Below are 23,553 nucleotides of genomic sequence, written 5' to 3'. Positions count from 1 at the left end.
CAGCTTCATCAATCTAACCATGTAACTGAAGCCCCACATCCCTGGAACCATTCTCATGAGAGGTGTTTGTCCGATCAGTCTGGGATGTCTTTGAATCAAGGTCTCCAGGATGCTGTATCATCCACCTCTCTTCCCCAGTCTGTCTTTTATCATTTTCCATCTCCTGTATTTTCCATGAGAAATTGAAAAGTCATGCTATCTGAGCTTGGCTTGTCAATGGCTTGTCCGGCCTTTTCACATTTATTTTTTGTGAAATCTTCAATACAGTACAAAGAAAGTTTTTGTCTTGTCCCAAGCTATAAAGCTGATGGTAAAAGCTCCCCCCCCTCCCCCCCCCAAGAAAAGTGCAAAATGTTTAATAATTATAAACTCTTTTGGACTACAGTCCACTGGTGGTTTAGTTGTTTACATTCTTAAACCAATTATTCTATAGTTTGAATTGAACAATGTAAATAGCACAGCAAAGTGGGAATTTAGTGGTTTAAAATACTAATTATCAGAAAAGCTGAATTTAGAAATTTTGAATTAAGGGGACTAAGGGTATTCACGTCAAACACTTAGTAAAACAGTTTATCGCTGCTTATTTCTGAGAAATTGTTGGGTGTTGGTAATAAGGCCACTTGGCAGAGGTAGTTTCTCACTGATGCAGCTGCTGTTCTGCTGATTTTACATATTTAAAACCTGCTATTTAGAACATACTCACCAAGAACTCTTGTTGCATTTCTAATGCTGGGAAGAGCTGATGATATTGTGGACTCTTTTGCATTGAAATTTTCACCATCAGAGTCTGTTGGGTAAAGCTGCTCACTAGTTTCCCAATTTGAGTTGTACAGCTGAGCAGTACAAGTCCAGCTAGATCAAAAATACTCCTGAATATTGCAGTCTTGAATCATTGTAATTAAGTATTTGACACAGACAAACAAAAGCATCATTTGATTAAATAGGTTAGAAGCATTAATTTGTTTCTTTAAATAGCATTGGTAAGCAGCTGTCCTCAATAAGCAGGGTGGATTTTTATTATTCAGCTAGTTGACTAGGTTGTAATGTGTATGTAGATATGATGAGTGTTGCATTACACAAAGATGTCCTTTAAGGAAAGTTCAGTAAATACTCTGGGTAAAACTAGTGTATAGGTATATAATTCAGGAATAAAACTTTGATGTATAAAGAAAATAGTTAATTTGTGGATTTAAAGGAAGGGGTGTCACCACAGAATTCCCAAGTTTTTTTTTTGTCAGTCACTTTAAAGCAGTAAGATAAACTGCTGCTTAGATATTGTCTTAACAAGATTAACTCTCAAGTCTGATGTCAAATTAACTTGCAATTTGTCTAATTGTTTAGCTTGCAAGCCAGATAATTTATGGAATTCTAGCCAAGCTTAGTTTTTCCTGTTTCTAAGACTGTTCTTGATTTTGGGTTTTTTTTTGAGTTTGAGATTTAATTTTAGCTTTTTATTTGGTTTCACCAAATTAATTGCTTTAATTTGGTCACTGTCTGTGCCAAGTAGCACACAGGATTCATGCAGAAAAGGAATTAAGGCATGTTGAATTGCATGGTCACAAATTTCTAGACCCTATCGGACTAAGTTTAATAGCAAGCAATTTTGGGTATTTTTCTACTGTTCAGTTTAGCAGACTTCCTCTAGGCTTGATGGATTAGTTAAACCTGAAAAGTGGAAATCCTAATTATTCAGTTTTGCCTAGGTTGCACACTTTCTAGAAATGTAAATGTTTGTCCTTGCCTTTGTTTCACATCTGTTAATTGCGCATGGCTGGCTGTTCACCTATCCAATCATTGCTGATCTGTAATTCTTTGGAAACAATTCCATTAATTTGCTGCCTGAAGCCCTGCCTGCTGTAGAAGTCTTCTATAAGTAGGCTTGTGTTTCTTCAAATGTGCAGCCCTAATGCCTTTGAGTTGATCCATGTTATATGCAAATAATTTATATTGTGACCCATTAAAAGCACAGTATTCATTTATTAAATATTTTGTTGAGTTGATTCTTATACAACCATATAATTTCTAATTAGATTAATATCTTAGATTGATTTTCAAGAGTACATATACTTTCCACAAAATATACATAGAATAAAAATGTAATCTTTATTTATGTTTAATAGTCTGCTGTTAAGCAAAGTCAGTATTTCTGCAAGACCGAGGCCAGCAAGAGAAACAGCCGAAATGGTAGTAAATGGATGGTAACTAATCCTATGGACCGATGAATAATCATGGTACAAGAATTCTATTTCAAACGTAGGCAGCTATGCTCACAGACTGATTCAAATTTACGCTTGTGTGTAAAGCAAAATTAGTGTTGAATGACAACTTTCTTGGCCATTGACATTTATATTTGCCATATCAGTTAATGATCCCAAGACTGGCAAGTAGCCATGGGTCACTTCTGCAAACACCAACATTTAATTCACTGAGTTCATCATCAATAACAAAGTATTTTTTATGGGTGATTTACATTTTGATGCTTGAGATATTTACTTACTGAACAGAAGCAAGTGTGTTTTCTTTTACTCCATACTTAAGGAACAATGAAAGACTTTCAAAACACTATTGTGAAGTCTGTGGTATGTTACAAGGGTGCTGTAAATAGCTGAAAATTAATTTATTGGTGACTTATTATCAAAAGGAATTTCCCCCAGACATGTTCAAATTCACAACTCAATTTTGGATGCGGATTTGTTGAGAAATGTACCACAACTCAGCTGGACCTTTTTTTTAAAAAGTATGTGCCACATATTTGGTATTGGAAATGTTTTGTGTTGAAACTTCTAATTTTGGTATCCATGAGGCTTTCCTCGATTGGCTTAAATTTTTTTGTGAAATAATTAATTTAGAAAATAAACATTCAAAATCTAGAGAGAAATAAAAACTACAAATGTTGGAGACCTGATGAAATAGATATACATGGTAGCTCATCAGAATCTTGGGGGAAAAAAATCAGGCCAACATTTTGGGTGGAGGCCATTCATCAGAACTATAATTACAGGCATGTAAAGATGAATCCAGTCGTGGTCTTGTAGAAAGGCTCCTCATTGTTAAATACAAGCCAACTGCGAAGTGGAGTGAAGGAAAAATGATACTAGTGTATTTCTGCTGCAAACTTGCAGGTTTTGCATAGACTGTCATTGGCTGGTGCACTAGTGAAGGTCCTTTCTTGCTGTTTTGCTGTCCAAATGAAATATGCTGTACCTCACTGGAGCTGTGATAACTTTATGCTGGATGGAAAAACATATTGTGCATCACAGCACTTCAAGAATCCTTAAGAATGAATAGGAAGTGAGTAAACATGGGAGTTTCGGCTGAAGATACAAGTTTGATTAATGGGGTTTAGCTCTGTATTGATTATGGTCTTAAATTTGGAAACCATTGTGCACAGAAATAGGAGTGAGTATCTTGAGACCTTATGGTCTTGTCTCCTGTAGAGCGAGAGCAATAGTGAGGATGCTGGTGAGGGTGAATATGTCAATCTGTATTCGTCCAACCAAACCAATGGAGACGTGTCTCACCCAGAAGCAGTAAGTAGCTTCACAAGCATGTTGAGTAATTGCTGCTTGGCTATAGAGGAAAGCATGCTGGAAATTGTGGTTTTTTTTGTGCTACTCATATCATTGTGCTGTGCAACTCATCATTAATAATCAACACCCCAACCATCCACCCAGTATCCTTATGTTTTTGCCCTGTTTAGATAGTAAGGTATCTAGCAAGTACAATGTAGTTGGAAGGTTTGAGATGTCATCTCTGGTCAGGAAGAATTGCTTTTTTTGCCAAATGAAATATAGTTTAATTTAAGATATAATTGGCAGTTTCTACCATTAACAGCATTGAAACAAAACATGTTTAGTTGACAGGTGAAGTTTTAGAAAAGATCTAGCGCAGTTCTCTTTCTTTAAGGTTACTTGCATCTGAGATGCACTGCTCCATCTTGTAGTAGTCTATAAAATCTAAAGCATTACTGCAACACAGTGCACTGCAAGCCTAGACCAGGAACACTTCAAAACACGATCAGAGCTAGGATCTGATAGCTTCCCCCAACTTTATATTCCAGGTCCAACAAAAATTTCAGTGGGCTGGGCCATGATTACATAGCATTGTCTCGACATCAAGACTGGCATGTTATATCCAGTTTTGAATTTGAGGTGCACACAAGTGAAGGATGACAGTGCTCTGTCTATTCTTTCATCTGCAGCGCAATGGTCCAGTTGAGTTGGAGGAGCAAGAGACAATTTCTACATTAGTACCCAACACCTCTCCACAGGAAAGTCATCAGTAATGTTGTATGACTTAGACATTTATAGCAGGGAATAAATCATGTTTCAGTGCAGAGATCTATGCACACTTTCTGCACCTGGTTCTGCTGTGCACACGATGTGGAATTGCTATTCCAGTCGTTGATCAAACATGTAGTTGAGAAGTCTGTGGTTGTTGGTCTTGGTGTAGCTTCTTCTAAAACATGCGCCTTTAACATGACACATTCTGCTACATATATAACTGCTTGCATGGACTATGGCTATGGCCATTGGACTGTTTTTTCTCGTGGCTGCAGTAATGAAAATTGATTGGCTTTCTACTCCAGCCTTTCTGCATGAGTACATATTGAAATATAGGGCTTTCAAGAATAGTAATTGTGTAAATGACTAAACATTTTTCTTATGTACATGTAAGTATAATCACCAATTGCTGTATTATGCCTATCGTTGCTTCTGTATTGTGCACTATATTAACCTTAAATGATATGCGCTAATACTTGTACAGATTGGAGGCTAAACAATTACCCATTTAATTTGGGGTGATATTTGACTGGGTTGACCTGGGTCTGTTCTAACTATGGCAAAATAATCAATTTTAACTCTGCTTTCTGAAAATATAATGTCCTAATTGACCACACTGCTGGAATAGCGGATAAAATGCTCACTTTATAGTTTGAGGGCACAGCACCAATCCCAGTTTGGAGAATTTGCTATAGTTCTAGCAACACGAGGCATAAAATTTGCTGCCTTAAAGTGAGTATAATATCCTCTGTGCTAATGAGTTGCCTATTTAGCAGTTATTTTGTTATGGCCAGCAATTAGGGGCTACTCCTACACTAACTTTTAAAAACTATTTTGGGTACTAAAATCTCTTCTCAGTCAAAATATATACCAGTGCCGACTGCAACATTTTCCAAAAGTGATTTTCTGCATATTTTGTATGTAGTTTTTAAATTGCAGAGCCATGGGACAGTTGCAATTTAGCAAATTTCTACAGATTTAAAATATGTTGCCTATTAAGTGGTAATCTTATTTGTTGGAGGAGGATCTTGACAGTGACTATAAAAAGTTCACAGAATATTATTTTGCACCCTCTCACGTCAAAGAATTCTGTGGTCCTGTACATTTCTCTAGTTTACTATATTCAGTATTGAACATTTGCAGAACATCATTTTTTGGATACCATACAGTAGTCAACTGATATTAAGTACTTAAAAGGTTCATATTTCCTGGGAACGAGGAACCCGGTGTTAGATAGTCATCGACCATTTTTATTCTTTCTTTCTGGCCATTCAGGAAATACCGATGTGTGCTGACACTGTAAGTGATTCCATCTTTAATGTTTGGTTTAGATTACTAGTACAATTGTACCCGGCATCTTTTGACATGTTTTTTGGACATGCTTGAGAATGGCTATAATTATTATGGGCTCTATTTATCAATACATTGAAAGATCATAATAGCTGTACTAGTTGGGGTGCTTGTGTATTTAAATTCAGTCAAATATGTGCTGCTTGTTTGTTAGCCAAGTTGAATTCCTGATGTGCACTATTTTTTAAACCTTGCTTAACATAGCTTGTTTCCCTCCAGGAGCCTGTAGGGTCTCCGAGTGAACAAGAAATAAATCATCACAACTCTCCGAAATCAACTAATGAAAAAGAAAACCAAGACAGGGATGAAAGGTGGGATTGTAGACAAAAACCTACTCTCCTCTCTCAATCAAAATAAAACTGAACCAAATTTATCTTGGGTTATAATTACTCAAATTTGACCATATGCTGTCAGTTATCACTGGTACATGTACAAAACATTTTTTGAAGGAATTTTGCTTCTATTAAGTTTGTAATTTGTTCAGATACAAGTTATGTTTTTATTCATCCATGGAATGTGGCACTGCCGAGGCCAGCATTTTTTGGCCACCTCTAATTGCCCTTGTTCAGAGGACATTTTTAAGAGTCAACTACATTGCTCTGGGTCTGGGGTCACATGGAGGCCAGACCAGGTAAAGGTGACAGATTTTCTTCCCTAAAGTACATTAGTAAACCAGATGGGTTTTTGCGGTTTTGTGGTCGTCATCAGACTTTTAATCTTTTACTGAATTCAGATCTCACCATCTCCCCTGGTGGGATTTGAACCTGGGTCCCCAGAGCATTACCCTGGGTCTCTATAAGAACATGAGAACATAACAAAAGAACTAGGAGCAGGAGTGGGCAATTCAGCCCCTTGAGCCTGCCCCGCCATTCAATACAATCATGGCTGATCTCATTTTGGCCTCAACTCCAATTTCCTGCACTCTCCCCATAACCTTTTAACCCGGTACTAATTAAAAATCTGTCTATCTCCTCCTCAAATGTGTTCAGTGTCCCAGCATCCATTGCACTCTGAGGTAGTGAATTCCACAGATTCACGACCCTTTGAGAAAAGTAATTCCTCCTCGTCTCTGATTTAAATCTACCACCCCTTAGCCTAAAACAATGGCCTCTCATTCTAGAATGCCCCACAAGTGGAAACATCCGCTCCATGTCTATTTTGTCTATCCCCTTTAGCATCTTATATACCTCAATTAGTCCTCCTCATCTTTCTAAAACACTAGCGAGTATAGGCCTAAACTGCTCAGTCTCTCCTCATAAGACAAGTCCCACATCTCTGGAATCAATCTAGTGAACCTCCTCTGAACTGCCCCCAATGCAACTGCATCCTTCAAGTAAGGGGACCAAAACTGTGCACAGTACTCCAGGCGCGGTCTCAGTTGCAACAGCACTTCCCTATTTTTATACTCTCTTCCTTTAGCAATAAATGCCAAAATTCCATTTGCCTTCCTTATTACCCGTTGTACCTACATACTAGTTTTCAGCGATTCATGCAGAAGGACACCCAGATCCCTCTGCACTGAAGCATTCTGAAGTTTCTCGCCATTTAAATAATAAGTCACCTTTTTATTCTTCCAACCAAAATGGATAACCTCACACTTATCCATATTAAACTCCATCTGCCAATTTTTGGCCCATTCACCTAACCTGTCCATATCCATTTGTAAATTGCTTATTTCTTCATTGCAACTTACTTTCCCACCTATTTTGGTGTCATCTGCAAATTTAGCTATAGTACCTTCTATCCCTGAATCCAAGTCATTAATATAGATTGTAAATAGTTGGGGCCCAAGGACTGAACCCTGTGACACCCCACTGGTTACAGTTTGCCATCCAGAAAAAGACCCATTTATCTCGACTCCCTGCTTTCTGTTGGTTAGCCAATCCTCTATCCAAGTTAATATATTACCCCTAACTCCGTGTGATCTTATCTTGTGTATTAATCTTTTGTGTGGCACCTTATCAAAGGCCTTTTGGAAGTCCAGATATACTACATCTACAGGATCCCCATTATCCACTTTGCTTGTCACATCTTCAAAGAACCGTAGCAAATTAGTCAAACACGATTTACTCTTCATAGAACCATGCTGACTCTGATGGATTGGATTTTGACTTTCCAAATGCCTCATTACTACTTCCTTAATAATGGATTCCAACAATTGGCCAGTGATAGACGTTAAACTAATTGGTCTATAGTTTCCTACTTTCTGCCTCCCCCAACTTTTTGAATAAGGGTGTTATATTAGCATTTTTCCAATCCACTGGAACCTTTCCAGAATCCAGGGAATTTTGGAATATTATAGCCATTGCATCCACTATCTCTGCTGCCACTTCCTTTAAGACCCTGGGATGTGGGCCATCAGGTCCTGGGGACTTGTCACCCTTTAATCCCAATAGTTTGCTCAGTACATTTTCTCCAGTAATAATGATTGTTCTAAGTTCTTCCTCCTCTGTACCCTCTGCACTACCTGTCACTATTGGGGTGGTACTAGTGTCCTCCACCGTGAAAACTGAGGCAAAATATTGATTAAGTGTCTCTGCCATTTCTGCGTTCCCCACTGTTAACTCCCCAGTCTCATCCTCCAAGGGACCAACATTCACTTTAGCTACTCTTTCCTTTTATACACTTGTAGAAGCTTTTGCTATCAATTTTTACATTTTGTGCTAGTTTTCTTTCATAATTTACCTTTGCCCTTTTTATTAATTTTTTAGTAACCTTTTGTTGATCTTTAAAAGTTACCCAATCTTCCAGCCTGCCACTGACCTTTGCAATTTGGTATGTCTTAGTTTTTGCCTTTATGTTACCTTTAACTTCCTTGCTTAGCCATGGATGCTTTTTCCCCCTCTTACCATCTTTCTTCCTCTTTGGAATATATTTTACTTGGGAGGAATTGAATATCTCCTTAAATATCTACTACTGTTCATCAACTGTCCTACCTTGTAGTCTTCCTGCCCAGCCCACTAGGGCCAAATCTGTCCTCATGCCTATGTAGTTACCTTTGTTTAACTCCAGAACACTAGTGTGGGACTCAAGTTTCTCACTCTCAAACTGAACTTGAACTTCTAGCATGCTATGATCATTCTTCCCTAGAGGATCCTTTACTATGAGATCATTAATTAATCCCATCTCATTACACAAAACCAAATCCAGAATAGCCTACTCCCTGGTTGGTTCCACAACATATTGCTCCAAGAAACAATCTCTAATACACTCTATGAACTCTCCCTCGAGGCTAGCCTCACCACTTTGATTAGTCTATTCTATATGCATATTAAAATCACCCATGATTAATGCCATGCCTTTCTTACATGCTCCCAGTATTTCCTGGTTTTTACTGTACCCTACTGCTGAACTACTGTATGGGGACCTATAGATTACTCCCACCAGGGACTTCTTTCACTTGCTATTTCTTATTTCTACCCAGACTGACTCTACGTCTTGCTCTCCAGTGCCTATATCATTGCTCACTATAGCACTGATCTCTTCCTTTACTAATAAAGCTACACCACCTCCTTTTCCTTCCTGCCTATTCTTCCGAAACAGAGTACGCTTGGATATTCAACTCCCAAACCCGTTCTCCCTGTAACCATGTCTCTGTAATCGCCACCAAATCATACCTATATATCTCTATTAGCACTGTTAACTCATTAGTTTTATTCCAAATGCTACGTGCATTCAGATACAAAGCCTTTAAGTTTGCCCTATTGTCAATTTTCCCCACTCTCCTCTGATTCTTTGGTGCAATATGGCATTCGCACACACTGACCCTTGCTTTCACTTTTTGGTAACAATCAACCTCGCCATTAACCTGCACTCTTACCCTGTCCTTTAGCTTTGATTTTTTTATATTTCCATGCAACTGAACCCTATCCCCCCCCACTATTTAGTTTAAAGCCCCATCTACAACCCTATTTATGCAATTCACCAGGACACTGGTCCTAGCATGATTCAAGTGGAGCCCGTCAGAACGGAACAGCTCCCTCTTTCCCCAGTTCTGGTACCAATGTCCCATGAATTCGAACCCATTTCTCTCACACCAATCTTTGAGCCACGCATTTACCTCTTTAATCTTATTGACCCTGTGCCAATTAGCCTGTGGCTCAGGTAGTAATCTGGAGATTATTACCTTTTTGGTTCTGTTTTTTAATTTATACCCTAGCTGGTCATATTCCCTCAGTAGAACTTCTTTCCTAGCTCTATCTGTATCATTGGTACCTCTGTGGACCACGACAACTAGATCTTCCCCTCCCACTCCAAAGTCCTCTGCAGTCCAGATGAGATATCCTTAACCCTGGCACCAGATAGGCAACACAGTCTTCGGGACTCTCGACCCTGGCTACAGAGAACAGTATCTATTCCCCTAACTATTATTATCCCCAATTACAACTACATTTCTCTTTTCTCCCCCCACTTGAATGGCTCCCTGTACCACGGTGCTATGATCAGTTTGCTCATCCTCCCTACAGTCCCCGCTCTCATCTACACAGGGAGCAAGAATCTCAAACTTGTTGGTTAAGGGCAAAGGCTGAGGCTCCTGCAGTCCTACTTCCTGGATCCCTCTACCTGCCTCATTCATAGTCACACCCTCCTGTCCCTGACCACTGGCCGAATTTAAGGTAGTTAATCTAAGGGGTGTGACTGTCTCCTGAAACACAGCGTCCAGGTAACTCTTCCCCCTACCTGATGTGTCACAGTGTCCGAAGCTCAGACTCCAGCTCATCAACTCTGAGCTGGAGTTCCTCAAGCAACCAACATTTGCTACAGATGTCACTAGGAACCACAATAGGGTCCACCAGCTCCCACGTCATGCAGCTACAACACATCACCTGGCCTTGCATCTCTATTTTATTTAATTTTTCAATTTGTTTTTAAATTTCCTACTGGTCTTTAGTTTATCAATCTGTAACTATTTCTCCTACTTGCCTTTAACCTGAAAGCAAGTTAGAATAGAGATTCAAAATACACTTTTTAAAATCAACTGGAACTCGCTCTCTCTGCTGAGTTGAAGCTGAAGTGTTAAGTCTCTGATCCTGGACCCCAGTAGTCACCTTCAATCTGAAATCAACTTAGAATAAGTAGTTCAAACTAGCAGTTACTTATGAACCAATGAACTTAGTTTTCCTGTGATGTCACTTTTTTTTTTCACTTGGCGACAGTGACTGCAGAGGACACTCTTCCCAGACTTTAGAATGCTAGCCTAATGACAATAGAGCTATGCCACCACCTCCCCTCTAAAGACATTCAGAATCTGTTTTATTATCCTGAAGCTACAAGATCTTTATTTGTATTTCCTATAGTGATTAGAATATTTCAGAGTATTAGCTTCACATTGGCTTTAAGATTCAGTGCAACAGGGAAGTCAGCTTGATGTTGACTAGTATGACTTCTGGAATAACTACTTAAATGAAGGCAAACACACATTTATGTAGCACTATTAAAAGTAGAGAAACAATATCCCAATCGGTTTCATGAAAGGGTAAAAATGAGCACTGAACATAAATAGGAGAATTGGGAGATGAGAGCAAAACTGTGGTCAGGTAAGCAGATTTTGAGAAGGTGCTTTAAGGTAGCAGGAGAGAAAATGAACTGGAGTGATTTATGAAGGGATTTCTGGAGGGTTGGATTTAGACAGCTGAAAGCTCTACACAGGCTCAGGAGGCCACAGTTATAGGAACAATGGGCCAGATGATGTCAAAGGGTGGGAAAGGTTATAAAGGTGGGCAAGGCCATGGATTTGTAGGTGAAGATTTGAAATTCATATATTGGAGCAATGTGCAGATAACCTAAGTAGGCATAGGTTGGAGTTTAATTAAGTGAGACAGTGCAGGACAAGGAGGTACAGAGGTTAACTTTGTCCCAGTTGGAATTCATGGAGATTGAGAAACTGGTGCAGGAAATGCGATGATTGTTGTAAAAAATCAAGGAGGTGACAATCACACGGATTAGGATTTCAGTAGGAATAAGGTGGGGTGAAGGGTAAAAGCTAAAGTAAGCAGCCTTGTTAATGCCCTTTTGTATTTCAGCTCCAGATCAAGCAAGGTTATATACTGTCTGGTGCAACCTAATGGCACAGTCAGGACCTGAGCAGCAAAGAGAGGTTATGGTGGAATCCAGCTATGAGACTAGTCTCCTTAATGTTCAATTGTGATTCTGGCTCAACACCAACTTAATGTCAGACAGTCAGAGTTACTGAGGTATAGCTGAGTGTCACCAAGATACAAATGGAAATGAATTGTGAATGATATTGTTGAGGGGTAACATAGAGGAAGAAAAAGAGACTGCAGGTGTATCCTTTGCACGAGGCCAAAGCCTATACCACTTGCATTGGCTGAATTTAGACAGATAGAAAGGAAGCCATACAAGAGAAGTTTAATGAAGATGGATCCCAGAAAACAGCTGACGGAGGAGGGTGATGTGATCGCCTGCATGGAATACTGCAAAATGGACAAGGAGGGATAATGTGTCAGTCACAGGAGTTTGCATTAGTGACATTGACCACAGCTGCCTTGGTGCTGTTGCTGGGATAAAAATCAAACACTACTCCCTGTTTCAACCTCTTTTAAGAGAGTTGGAAAGCAAGGGCCATTCAAGGACCTTGGGAGATAACTGGCAGTTAGGCAAAACAGTAGTTGAGGATGAAGCATTTGAAAGGAGAGAATTCCATTAGAATTAAACTGGGAAAGGAAGTATGAATTGGGAGGCTGGTAAATTGGATGACATTTAGGATATAGTTTTTGAAGATTGGAATGAAACCATACTGTTAGTCCACTCTTCCTTTGTTGCAATTGAAAACTTAGAAACCTAGAGCAGTCCATTCTTCAGTTACAGTCTACCCCTGTGCATTACTTGGGATAAGATATTCAGTTGATTTGTTTTCACCCACTTAAACTACAAACTTTAGCTTGCTACCATTACCTGAGCATGGCCTATAGATGGAAGATACCAAAAAATCAACTATGTTCAAAGCTCAGTTCCCCTCAGAGTTTGCTCACTTTGCATATTATATTTGTTTGTGTATTCTGTTTCCTCACTTATTTTGGTGTTGCGTGAACTCTGTGTCTAATATATCCATTGATCTTTTCTGTATTGGATCTCTTTTTTTCTAGGCGGGGAGACGCACAGAATTCACCAGATTTGGATCAAAATGATATAACGGATGAATTGTCACTCATAGATCATGAGGAGATTGTGGCTAGGTTAACACTCAAACAGGAGGTAATGTATCCTTCAGCATAGAATGTGTTTAGACTGGACTAATTTGTTGACTTTTCATTCCTTTAGTTCTAAATTACCAGCTGAGCAATATTTACCTACAAAGGAATTCATCCTTTAATTCCTGTGAGATAGCAACACCATCATCTGTTGCTAGGTTAAAAGTTAGTGCTGTTGTGTGTTAAAGTAAAAACAATAAACTCAGCAATTTTCAGAAATGTTATTTCCCAGTTGCCTGAGGTCTGCTGTGGCGCCATATGGCATAGGGTATGTGGAATGCTCTAATGTTTTGAAACTACTGTATTCTTTAGACCATAACATCTGAGTTGTTCAATAGATACTGTACCAAAATTTTCTATCTTAACCATTACAATTCTGGAAGCTGATATTTAGTAAGAATTTCAAGATCAAGGATTTAGTTGCAACAAAATAATTGCTTTGTTTATAAAGTGCCTTTAACATAGCAAAACATCCCAATGTGTTTCACAGGAACACTATTAGGCAAAGTTTGACACCAAGCCACATCAGGAGATATTAGGAACAGCAGTCGGCTATTCAAACCATGGCTGATCTGTAACCTAACTCCATTTACTCATCATGGTTCCACATCCCTTAATGTCCTTGGCTAGCAAAACTCTTGAACTCCAATTTAAGATTATAAAATGCAAACTGTTTAGGCAAAACTTCATGAAGAGCCCCAGAAATGGCATGCAGGTCTTTTGACCAGTAAAAACACTCTGGATATTTCTGTCTTGTGTTATGAACCAGGCACTGCTGGTTTCAATTCTGGTTTGGATGCAAAACCATAGGATTCTGTATAGAGTTAGCTGCAAATGGCCTGCAACTTGACAGAGTGCTCTCAGGTAGCTTAGGTCCCAGTGAAATAGAGTATTAGGTCTACTGATGGTTCCTGTTTTCTCCATCATTCACCATGGTTCTCCCTGTGAACATCTTGTCTGTCTTCCCTGGAACAGTGAGCATGCAACTGATGAAGCAATAAGTGGTTCTAAGCCATGACTCATTTGGACAGGTTATCTTTGATTCAAAGATTCCATATCATTGGGACAAGTTGAAGTGATACATTTGCATTCTCTGCTTGGATCAGTGATTTAGTATGTAGTAGGTGTGTGCGTTGTCCAGTACACTGACTATCTCCAACAAGAGAGAATCTAACCATGTCTCCATGACATTCAATAACATTACCATTGCTGAATCCCTCACGAGCAACATCCTGCGGTTACCATTGACCAGAAAATGAACTGCACCAGCCATATAAACACTGGCTACAAGAGCAGGTCAAAGGCTGGGAATTCTGCAGAGCGTAACTCCCCACCGTACTCCCCAAAACCAGTCCACCATCTGCAAGGCACAAGCAGAAATATGTTGGAATACTGTCCACTTGCCTGGATGAGCACAGCTGAAGAAGCTCAACACCATCCAAAACAAAGCTTGATTGGCATCCATCCACCATAATAACCATTCAGTCTGTCCTCCACCGACACAGTGCCGCAGTGTGTACCATTGACGAGATGCACTGCAGCAACACACCAAGGCTCCTTTGACAGCACCTTCCAAACCCGCGACCTCTACCATCTAGAAGGATGGGGACAACAGATGCATGGGAACAACAACACCTGCAAGTCCCGCAGTAAGTCGCACAGTATCCTGACTTGGAACCATATTGCTGTTTCTTTACTGTCGCTGGGTCAAAATCCTGGAACGCACTTCCTAACAGTACTGTTGGCGTTCCTACACCACAGGGACTGTAGCATTTCAAGAAGGCAGCTCACCACCATCACCTCGTGGGCAATTAGGGATGGGTAATAAATGCATGCCTAGCTAGCGATGTCCACATCCCATGAATGAATAACAAAAGGAGTGTGCTTTTATCAGATTTAAATATAATAGAAACAAATGAAAATACAGTAGGATCCTCTTAAATAATCTAGTCCACAATGAAACTTAGTGAGCAGTCCTACAAGCCAGGTATCTAATTTTTCTCATTGCTTCTGTTACATAGCTGTCTCAATTTATCAGAATAGTTCGTGCCAGTGTTGTTTGGATAGAGCCTTGGTTTCATTAAACAGCTGATTGAATTGCCAGCAGAATAGGTGAATTGCAATCACTGGGAACATCATAACCTGCCTTTTCTCTTTCGGAATACTGACTGGTCTGTGCACTTCCAGCATTTTCTGTTTTTGTTCTCGAGCTTTTTAAGTGGTCTACTACATATTGCCCAAGAACAGACACAAATTATTTGTTTTTGGTAAGAAGGAGCCACTGCTCTGTACCCGGCCCTTGAAGATTTAAATTGGATCAGAAAATGACTGTGTAGAGAAATCTAAACAGAGTTCAGTCATCTCAATTTAAAATGAGAGTTTAAAATATTGCATCCAATTGTCAAACTGTTGTAGAGTTGCATAAATGATTTATACCATGTGTGGTGTAGATACTGATATTTTTCACATTTCACAGTGCCATGGAAAGTTTGTTTAGACAGAGTTTATGTGACGCATAAACAAAACAATATGAGAGAGGATCATGTCTCTATTTCTGATGTTAGTCACAGCACACAAGCCCCTTTATTCCCGGAACATTTGCTATTTACTACATGTTGGCCATAACATGACACTGCTCATGGAGCAACTGAGGTGTTGAAAAGGTTATGTTACTTTCACTGTTGCAAACAGGAGGTTGTGATAAATGGTGTTCATTGCTTTATGACAACATCTATATATATGATTCTAAGGAAATGTGCGTGATGCTTTTCATCAAGGACCCAATATATGTCATCAAAAGCATTTGTCTCATGCAGTCAATTTGCTAAATGTTGATGTTTCACATCAGTCTCTAGTCTACTTCAAAACAAATATGCAAAATTAATTTAATGAGTTGCAAGATTCATCCATTATACCTTTTATAAAGTGGAAACTAATGATTGAAAGGCTGCACTTGGTTAAATTGGTTAGTGCCTTAAACGTGCAATAAATTTGTTCACTCCATTTGTGACATTCAACCTATTAGAATCTAGTTTCAAAACTGGAGTTGTACACTGGGGATAAAACACGGGATCTGCTCTAGGCTTTTGTACACGTGCAGCGTGCAAGTAAAGTTTTTCATTAACCACAGGAAGCCAATTACGTTCACTCCCCTTTCTGCCCCTGAAAAGAAAGATATCAAAAAAGGTACTTTAGTATGGACTAGTCCTCATAAAGATTACATTAATGGTAATAGAATAGAAACTCAAAAATTGTATTGACTGTGGCCAATTGTTTTCTCAGCTTTAGAAGCATGATCTTAATATTCAGAACAGATGCAGATATGGCCAGGACTAGGTGTGCCATGAATTGTTTTACTGACTGCCGGAGGAGGCCTTGCTGCTTTATATAGGGATTGATTTTGAATTTTGGCAGCAAAGCCCCTAGTAATCAGCAATTGCAGCACACAATCCATCTTTACTCAGAGCCTATGTGCCCCTTGATGGGGGTAGCGGTTGGGGGATGATGCAGTGGATAAGTAGAATTGGCATAATATGCAGATATAAGGAAATTGGCAGTGTACAATGCTCCTACTGCAAAACAAAAAAATAGATTGCAGTTTTATTGATCACTCTGAATTAAATGTCAAGTTTGAGTTTTAAATTTCTGAATTTCTATTGAAATACCGTATGCAGCATTTGATTACCATTGGTGTGGTTGAGGATGCTACCTTGGCCATTTAACTTTTAACGTAATTAAATGGACTAATTAAGTATGAACTTACAAATTGAGCAATAAAATTTCCAATGGTCACCTTAAGACACTTCTGAATGTCTAAGCATGGAAGGGCTGTGCATTTTTGATGTTCAAAAGATATGCTATTCGTAAGGGGTAATGCGATGCAAACAATTCAGCCTTTCACATGGAATTTGATGGTTTAGCCTGTCTGATACCTCCTTTGCCGATTCCCACCTTTTAACCCACATTCTATTAGAAATCTTCACCCCCGGTATGCATGCCACTTGCTTCCATATGTACCACTTTTATAAATACTCATCCATTCTTGGTACTTGAATCTGATTTTTGCAGTACTTCATGCAGGTAAGGGTTGACAAAAAAAACAAGAACATTGGAAATTTTTAATTTTTCTGACTACTGTTCCCTCAATGTACTATGACCAGTAAGGATTAATTTTATATTAGTCACTTTGTATCCTGATCTTCCATCTGTTACTTTAATTTCATGACTATGGAGAACTTGGAACCAAGAAAGTTGTTTTGCAGGACACAGGTTTTGAGGGCTAGGAAGATATTGTTTAAATTAAAGGATGTCCAAAGGAAATAGTACAGTTGTTGGTTAATCATATTAATTTTAATCTTTGGTTGCTTCTGCTCTTTGTCCTTTCTTACCAATTGATCATTCACCTTGACTATTTATACTTGCTATTAACCTAATTGAAATCTTCCTCTTTTACTACTTTTATAGTTAGTCTCAGTTTCTGCTCCATGTTCCTATCCATCCATTCCCCATCCTATCAAGCTGTCTAGTTCTGTGGGCAATGACCACATTGCTCTCCCTGAGTTTGAAGCTTCTTTTTGTGCTAGGTTGAAACCAGCAAAGAGATCTTTAATTTTAGACCCCTTTTATTGTCAATGCATTATTGCACAAGTTTTATATGGATTCATGTTTCAGTGACTTGATATTCTTTTTCCTACTTTGTTTTAAATGTTGTGATTGCTCAGGGCTAATTTAAAGTTATATCATGTTACAAATATTATGTATCATTTCATAAATCTGTATTATGCAAGCTGTTTGTTAGTAACCTTCCAGATCACTGTCATTTTTTTATTCTGCTTGTATGCTACCACAGTACAATAGTAAAAGTAGGAAAAAGTGAATATGATTTGTATTCAATTTTGTAAGCAACAACCTATACCTGACATAAAGAAAGTAATTCGGCCTCTAGGATTTTTCACTTTCATAAATCCATTGCAGTTGAACATTGAACATGCTCAATTTAACTGTTATGAAGATAAAATGTAAGATGACACTCTGGAGCAGGAAAATAATAATAGATCAAGAGGACAGTCCCAAAGAAAGTCTGCAGGTACTCATGATTTCAGTAAGCAAAATATAAGATCTGCAGAACATTTTGATGATTGCAATTTTAGTAGTAGAATGTTGGGAGGTTATCAGTTCTGACTCCATCTGATGCTATCCACATTCTGACAATTTGCTGTCCTTGCACTTAAAGTAACCAAACAAAAACTGTGGTACTAGTGAAACGCACAAGAGACATTTGTTCCTGTTTCGAAAGAGAAGTGTTGCTCTTTACATTTTGCAGTTTCTGTGGGCTGCTCTGCACAATGTAGAATGCAAATATGCAAGTTGAGCTTTTTGTACACTTAACACTCTGGTAATCTTGACCAAAAACATTTTTGGACTTGACTCTTCTTGGGTCTCCAATGCCATCTATTCCTGGAACGACAGACTGTTTACATAATGGAGAGCACTCAGAAGTACAAACTCCCCCTGTTAATAAGCTGCACCTTTATGGGGCTTCCATTTTACACAGGCACAGACTGGCTGTAACATTTTGGCCAATCTCCTTGTATGGTGTATATTATGCCATTATCTCAAGGAGGATAATGGTTTGTGTGCACAGCAACTGCCTCGAAATGCCTCATAAGGACTGACAGTCGTCGGAAAGATCCAGTGAAAAACTCCCAAGGTCATTGAACTTTATAATAAACTTGTTAGAATGTTTATGCAGGAGTCGAAGTCCGGTATAAAAGCAGTTGATCGTCATCCAGACTGTTTTGCCATCCTAGTTAAAGTTTCTTGTGATAGAAACATACTTGTGTGTTAGTTCTGGAAATGAAGAAATAGTTTGAGAGAAAATTCAGGATACATGCCATAATGGTAAACACACACATTTGTGTATTATGTGCAATTACATAAGCATTTTCCAATCATTACATCTATAGTCTAACAATTCAATATCTTAAAGTTTGGAAACTTAATGAATGAAAGTTTACATGGACATATATGCAATGGGAGGAGCTACGGCCCTTGGAAGCATTCTGGTTTTCTTGCATTTCACTTTAAAATATGAGTTACAGATATCCAGCATGTAGGAATACATGCTGCTGACATACATGCAGTTTAAATAATCCAAAATTCAAGATGCATTTATCCAATTTTTCTTTTTTGCCCTGAATACGACAGTCTCTTCACATCAGAACATGTTGCATTCACATACCATTCCCATGGATCTGTCACCTCTGGTTGAACGTATTCCTGGAGGTTTCATTATGTGTACTCTCACCTCCAAAGGCCAGACGACATCCTTCTATTCATTCATGGGATGTGAGCATCACTGGCAAGGCAATTTGTTGCTGATATACAATTGCCTTGAGAAGGTGGTGGTGAGTGGTCAAGTTACAGTCCATGTGGTTTAGGTACACGCCCAGTGCTGTTAGGAAAGAGTTCCAGTTTTTTTGACCCCACAACAGTGAAGGAATGGCAGTATAATTCCAAGTCAGGCTGGTGTGTGACTTGGAGAGGAACTATGCCTCGCCAGCCCTTGTCCTTCAGAGCATTAGAGGGCAAGGGTTTGGAAGGTGCTATCAAAGATAGCTTGGTGAGCTGTTGCAGTGCATCTTGTTTTCCCATGTGCAGCTGTTTCCACCTGTTTACCCCTTTTCAATATTTCTATTACTAATAAACAAAAGTGCAAATATATTTTTTTGATGCCGTTATGATTTTATCCTGGATTGTTAACATCATTGTCCAGGAGATTAGTCTTTAATTCCTGGAAACTTAGCAGCTCTACCCTTCCCAACAGCCTCCTTAAACATCAGCTCTCATTTCTTAGTTTTATTCTTAAAAGAGAAATAATCTGAAAATCATAGGCTAAAATCTGCTAAGGGTTAAAATTCGTGAACTTTGTTCTCTTCAATGCCTTCCTATTCTCTTTGCGGTTTTGTTGGGCTTTCTTCCTTTCATACACTGTTCTCTTTATAATCCATTGGAGCATTTCCCTGAATTGATACAAATGTTCCAAAACCTCTTATTGTCCTCCTCTGAGCTGTTCATGGGGAAGTGCAAAAGTATATTAATTGACTGTAGATATTTTTACTGTGTGCAGTCGGACTCTGCCCCTGTAAATCAGAACATCTCACTGCAAGCAACCTATTCCGATGCACCAAAAAAAAATTCTGAACCAGATTTAACACTCAATCCTATTTATCACCTGCCATTCTCAAACCATAGATTCTCCTAATTAATTTATGTGCGATCTTCAAATAAATTGACAAATCAGTCGGAGTAATCGACCAGTTAGCAGTTCACTGAAGCACAGTTTCTCACTTTCACAGTTGTGAGGAATTTTATTAACTTTATACTTCATTGGTTTATATATAAAAAAAATTGTTCACAGTACTTTCTACTAATTTGTTGTTGTTCTACATTTTCGGGAAAGTTATACATTAACCAAATAACAATAACCAAAAGTAGTGAAGCAAAATATTCATCAATTTAAATATGTATCACTCAGTTTTCCATGGTGTTGCACACAGATTCAAGATCAAGTGTGATTGTCAGGTTAAGTGTGGCTAGATAGTTGGGGTGCAGATTTCATTCAGCCCCCATTTTAAAGTCTTACATTCTGTCCTTATTTTTGCATTTCTATTATAATTCCAGTGTCTGCATTTATAATAGAAATTGCTGATTTTATTTGTCACATAATTGTATCATTCATAGCACCATCAACATGAAACTTTATAATAGAAAAGATATGGGTAGTTGCAAGATCATGGAATATAAACATTTTATTTATATCTGCATTAAAATTTGACCAAATTTTGTTGGAAAGAAATTGGGCTAATACTATCAGTAAGATAATTGAAGGGAAATTAATCAAAGAATCAGTTAGAAAGAAGAAGAAGAGATAACTCTGAGCATACTTATTTCCCCACCCCCCCATTTCACCTTTTCTGTTCTCTTTTTTCTTGTCCTTCCCTCATCTGCCTGCCACATGAACCAAGCTTCTTGTATAATTGTGTCTCCACTATTTTCCATCATAAGCGGCAAGGAGTCACAGCGACATAGTGGTAATTTAATTGAACTAGTAAACATAGAAACTAGGAGCAGGAGTAGGCCATTCGGCCCTTCGAGCCTGCTCCGCCATTCATCATGATTAAGGCTGATCATTCAACTCAATGCTCCTGTTTTCTCCCCATATCCTTTGATCTCTTACGCCCCCAAGAGCTATATCTAACTCCTTCTTGAAAACATACAATGTTTTGGCCTCAGTACTTTCTGTGGTAGTGAATTCCACAAGCTCACCATTCTCTGGGTGAAGAAATTCTTCCTCATCTCAGTCCTAAAAGGTCTACCTCTTATCCTCAGACTGTGACCTCTGGTTCTGGACAGCCCCACCATCGGGAACATCCTTCCTGCATCTACCCTCTCTAGTCCTGTTAGAATTTTATAGCTTTCTATGAGTTCCCCCCTCATGCTTCTAAACTCCAGCAAATATAATCCTAACCGACTCAATCTCTCCTCATATGTCAGTCCCACCATCCCAGGAATCGGTCTGGTTAACCCTCACTGCACTCCCTCTATAGCAAGAACATCTTTCCTCAGATAAGGAGACCAAAACTGCACACGCTATTCCAGGTGTGATCTCACCAAGGCCCTGTATAATTGCAGCAAGACATCCCTGCTCCTGTACTGGAATCCTTTTGCTATGAAGGCCAACACACCATTTGCCTTCTTTACCACCTTCTGCACCTGCATGCTTGCCTTCACCGACTGGTGTATGAGGACACCCAGGTCTCGTTGCTCATTCCCCTCTCTCAATTTATAGCCATTCAGATAATCTGCCTTCCTGTTTTTGTACCAAAGTGGATATCCTCACAATTACCCACATTATACTGCATCTGCCATGCATTTGCCCACTCACTCAGCTTGTTCAAATCACATTGAAGCATCTCTGCATCCTCCTCACAGCTCACCCTCCCACCCAGCTTTGTGTCATTTGCAGATTTGGAGATTTTACATTTAGTTCCCTCATCTAAATCATTAATATATATTGTGAATAACAGGGTCCCAGCACTGATTCCTGCAGTACCCCACTAGTCACTGCTTGCCATTTGGAAAAAGACCCGTTTATTCCCACTCTGTTTCCTGTCTGCCAACCAGTTTTCTATCCATCTGAATACACTAACCCAATCCCATGCGCTTTAATTTTACAAAGTGATCTCTTAAGTGGGACTTTGTCAAAAGCCTTTTGAAAGTCCAAATAAACCACCTCCACTGGCTCCCCCTCATCAACTCTACTAGCTAGATCCTCAAAATTCCGGTAGACTTGTCGAGCATGATTTCCCTTTTGTAAATCCATGCTGACTCTGTCTGATTCTGCCACTGTTTTCCAAGTGCTCAGCTATTAAATCTTTTATATTGGACTCTAGAATTTTCCCCACTACTGACGTCAGGCTGACTGGTCTATAATTCCCTGTTTTCTCTCTACCTCCCTTTTTAAATAGTGGGGTTACATTAGCTACCCTCCAATCTGTAGGAACTGTTCCAGAATCTCGGAAGATGACCACCAATGCATCCACTATTTCTAGGGACACTTCCTTAAGTACTCTGGGATATAGATTATCAGGCCCTGGGGATTTAACGGCCTTCAATCCCATCAATTTCCCCAACACAATTTCCCTACTAATACTGATTTCTTTCAGTTCCTCCTCCTCACTAAACCCTGTGTTCCTTAACATTTCTGGTATGTTATTTGTGTCTTTTGTGAAGATAGAACCAAAGTATGTATTTAGTTGGTCAGCCATTTCTTTGTTCCCCCTTATAAATTCCCCTGTTTCTGACTGTAAGGGACCTATATTTGTCTTCACCAATCTTTTTCTCTTCACATATCTATAGAAACTTTTACAGTCAGTTTTTATGGTCCATGCAAGCTTACTCTCGTACTCTATTTTCCCCTTCTTAATCAACCCCTTGGTCCTCCTTTGCTGAATTCTAAACTGCTCCCAATGCTCAGGTCTGTTTTTTTTTTTTAGCCAATTTGTATGCCTCTTCCTTGGATCTAATACTATCTCTAATTTCCCTTGTAAGCCATGGTTTGGCCCCTTTCCTATTTTACTTTTGCGCCAAACAGGAATAAACAATTATTGCAGTTCACCCATGCGCTCTTTGAATGTTTGCCATTGCCTATCCACCGTCATCCCTTTAAGTAACGTTTCCCAATCCATCATAGCCAATTCGCGCCTCATACCATCGTAGTTTCCTTTATTAAGATTCAGGACCCTCGTCTCAGAATCAACTCCGTCATTCACCAGAGGCCTAGGCTAATGCTCTGGGACACTGATTGAAATCCCTCCATAGCAGCTTAGTAAATCTGGCATTAAAAGCTAGTCCAAAAAACTAGATCATGAAACCATTGTCGATTGTCATCAAAACCCATCTACTTCACTAATGTCCTTTAGGCAACGAAATCTGCTGTCTTTACCGTGTCTGGCATACATGTGACTCCAGACCCACAGCAATGTGGTTGATTCTTAAATGCCCTCTGAAATGGCATAGCAAGCCACTCTGTTGTATCAAACCACTATGAAGTCTAAAAGAAATGAAACTGAATGGACCGCCAAGCATCGACCTAGGCATCAGAAATTACAACTGTAAACCTTGGGGACTTGTGCCAAAATTGGGAA

At 39.1% G+C, this 23,553-nt stretch overlaps 1 protein-coding gene across 7 annotated transcripts in view; it reads left to right on the top strand.

Annotated features, from left to right (window-relative positions):
- Positions 1-23,553, top strand: part of rapgef1b (Rap guanine nucleotide exchange factor (GEF) 1b) — a 193,752-nt gene that overhangs the window by 131,238 nt on the left and 38,961 nt on the right. For 5 of the 7 annotated variants that reach the window (XM_041193425.1, XM_041193426.1, XM_041193421.1 and 2 more), the window contains 4 exons: positions 3,438-3,530; positions 5,559-5,582; positions 5,853-5,944; positions 12,740-12,848. In XM_041193425.1, coding sequence (XP_041049359.1) covers positions 3,438-3,530; positions 5,559-5,582; positions 5,853-5,944; positions 12,740-12,848 — 318 coding nt within the window. The remainder of the gene's footprint in view (positions 1-3,437; positions 3,531-5,558; positions 5,583-5,852; positions 5,945-12,739; positions 12,849-23,553) is intronic. The other 2 variants (XM_041193423.1, XM_041193424.1) reach the window with 2 other exon arrangements.

This window comes from Carcharodon carcharias, chromosome 8 (assembly GCF_017639515.1).
Source record: "Carcharodon carcharias isolate sCarCar2 chromosome 8, sCarCar2.pri, whole genome shotgun sequence".
Classification (NCBI taxonomy): domain Eukaryota; kingdom Metazoa; phylum Chordata; class Chondrichthyes; order Lamniformes; family Lamnidae; genus Carcharodon; species Carcharodon carcharias.
The sequence above is the reverse complement of the archived record's forward strand: the minus strand, read 5'-3'. Positions and strand labels throughout refer to the sequence as shown.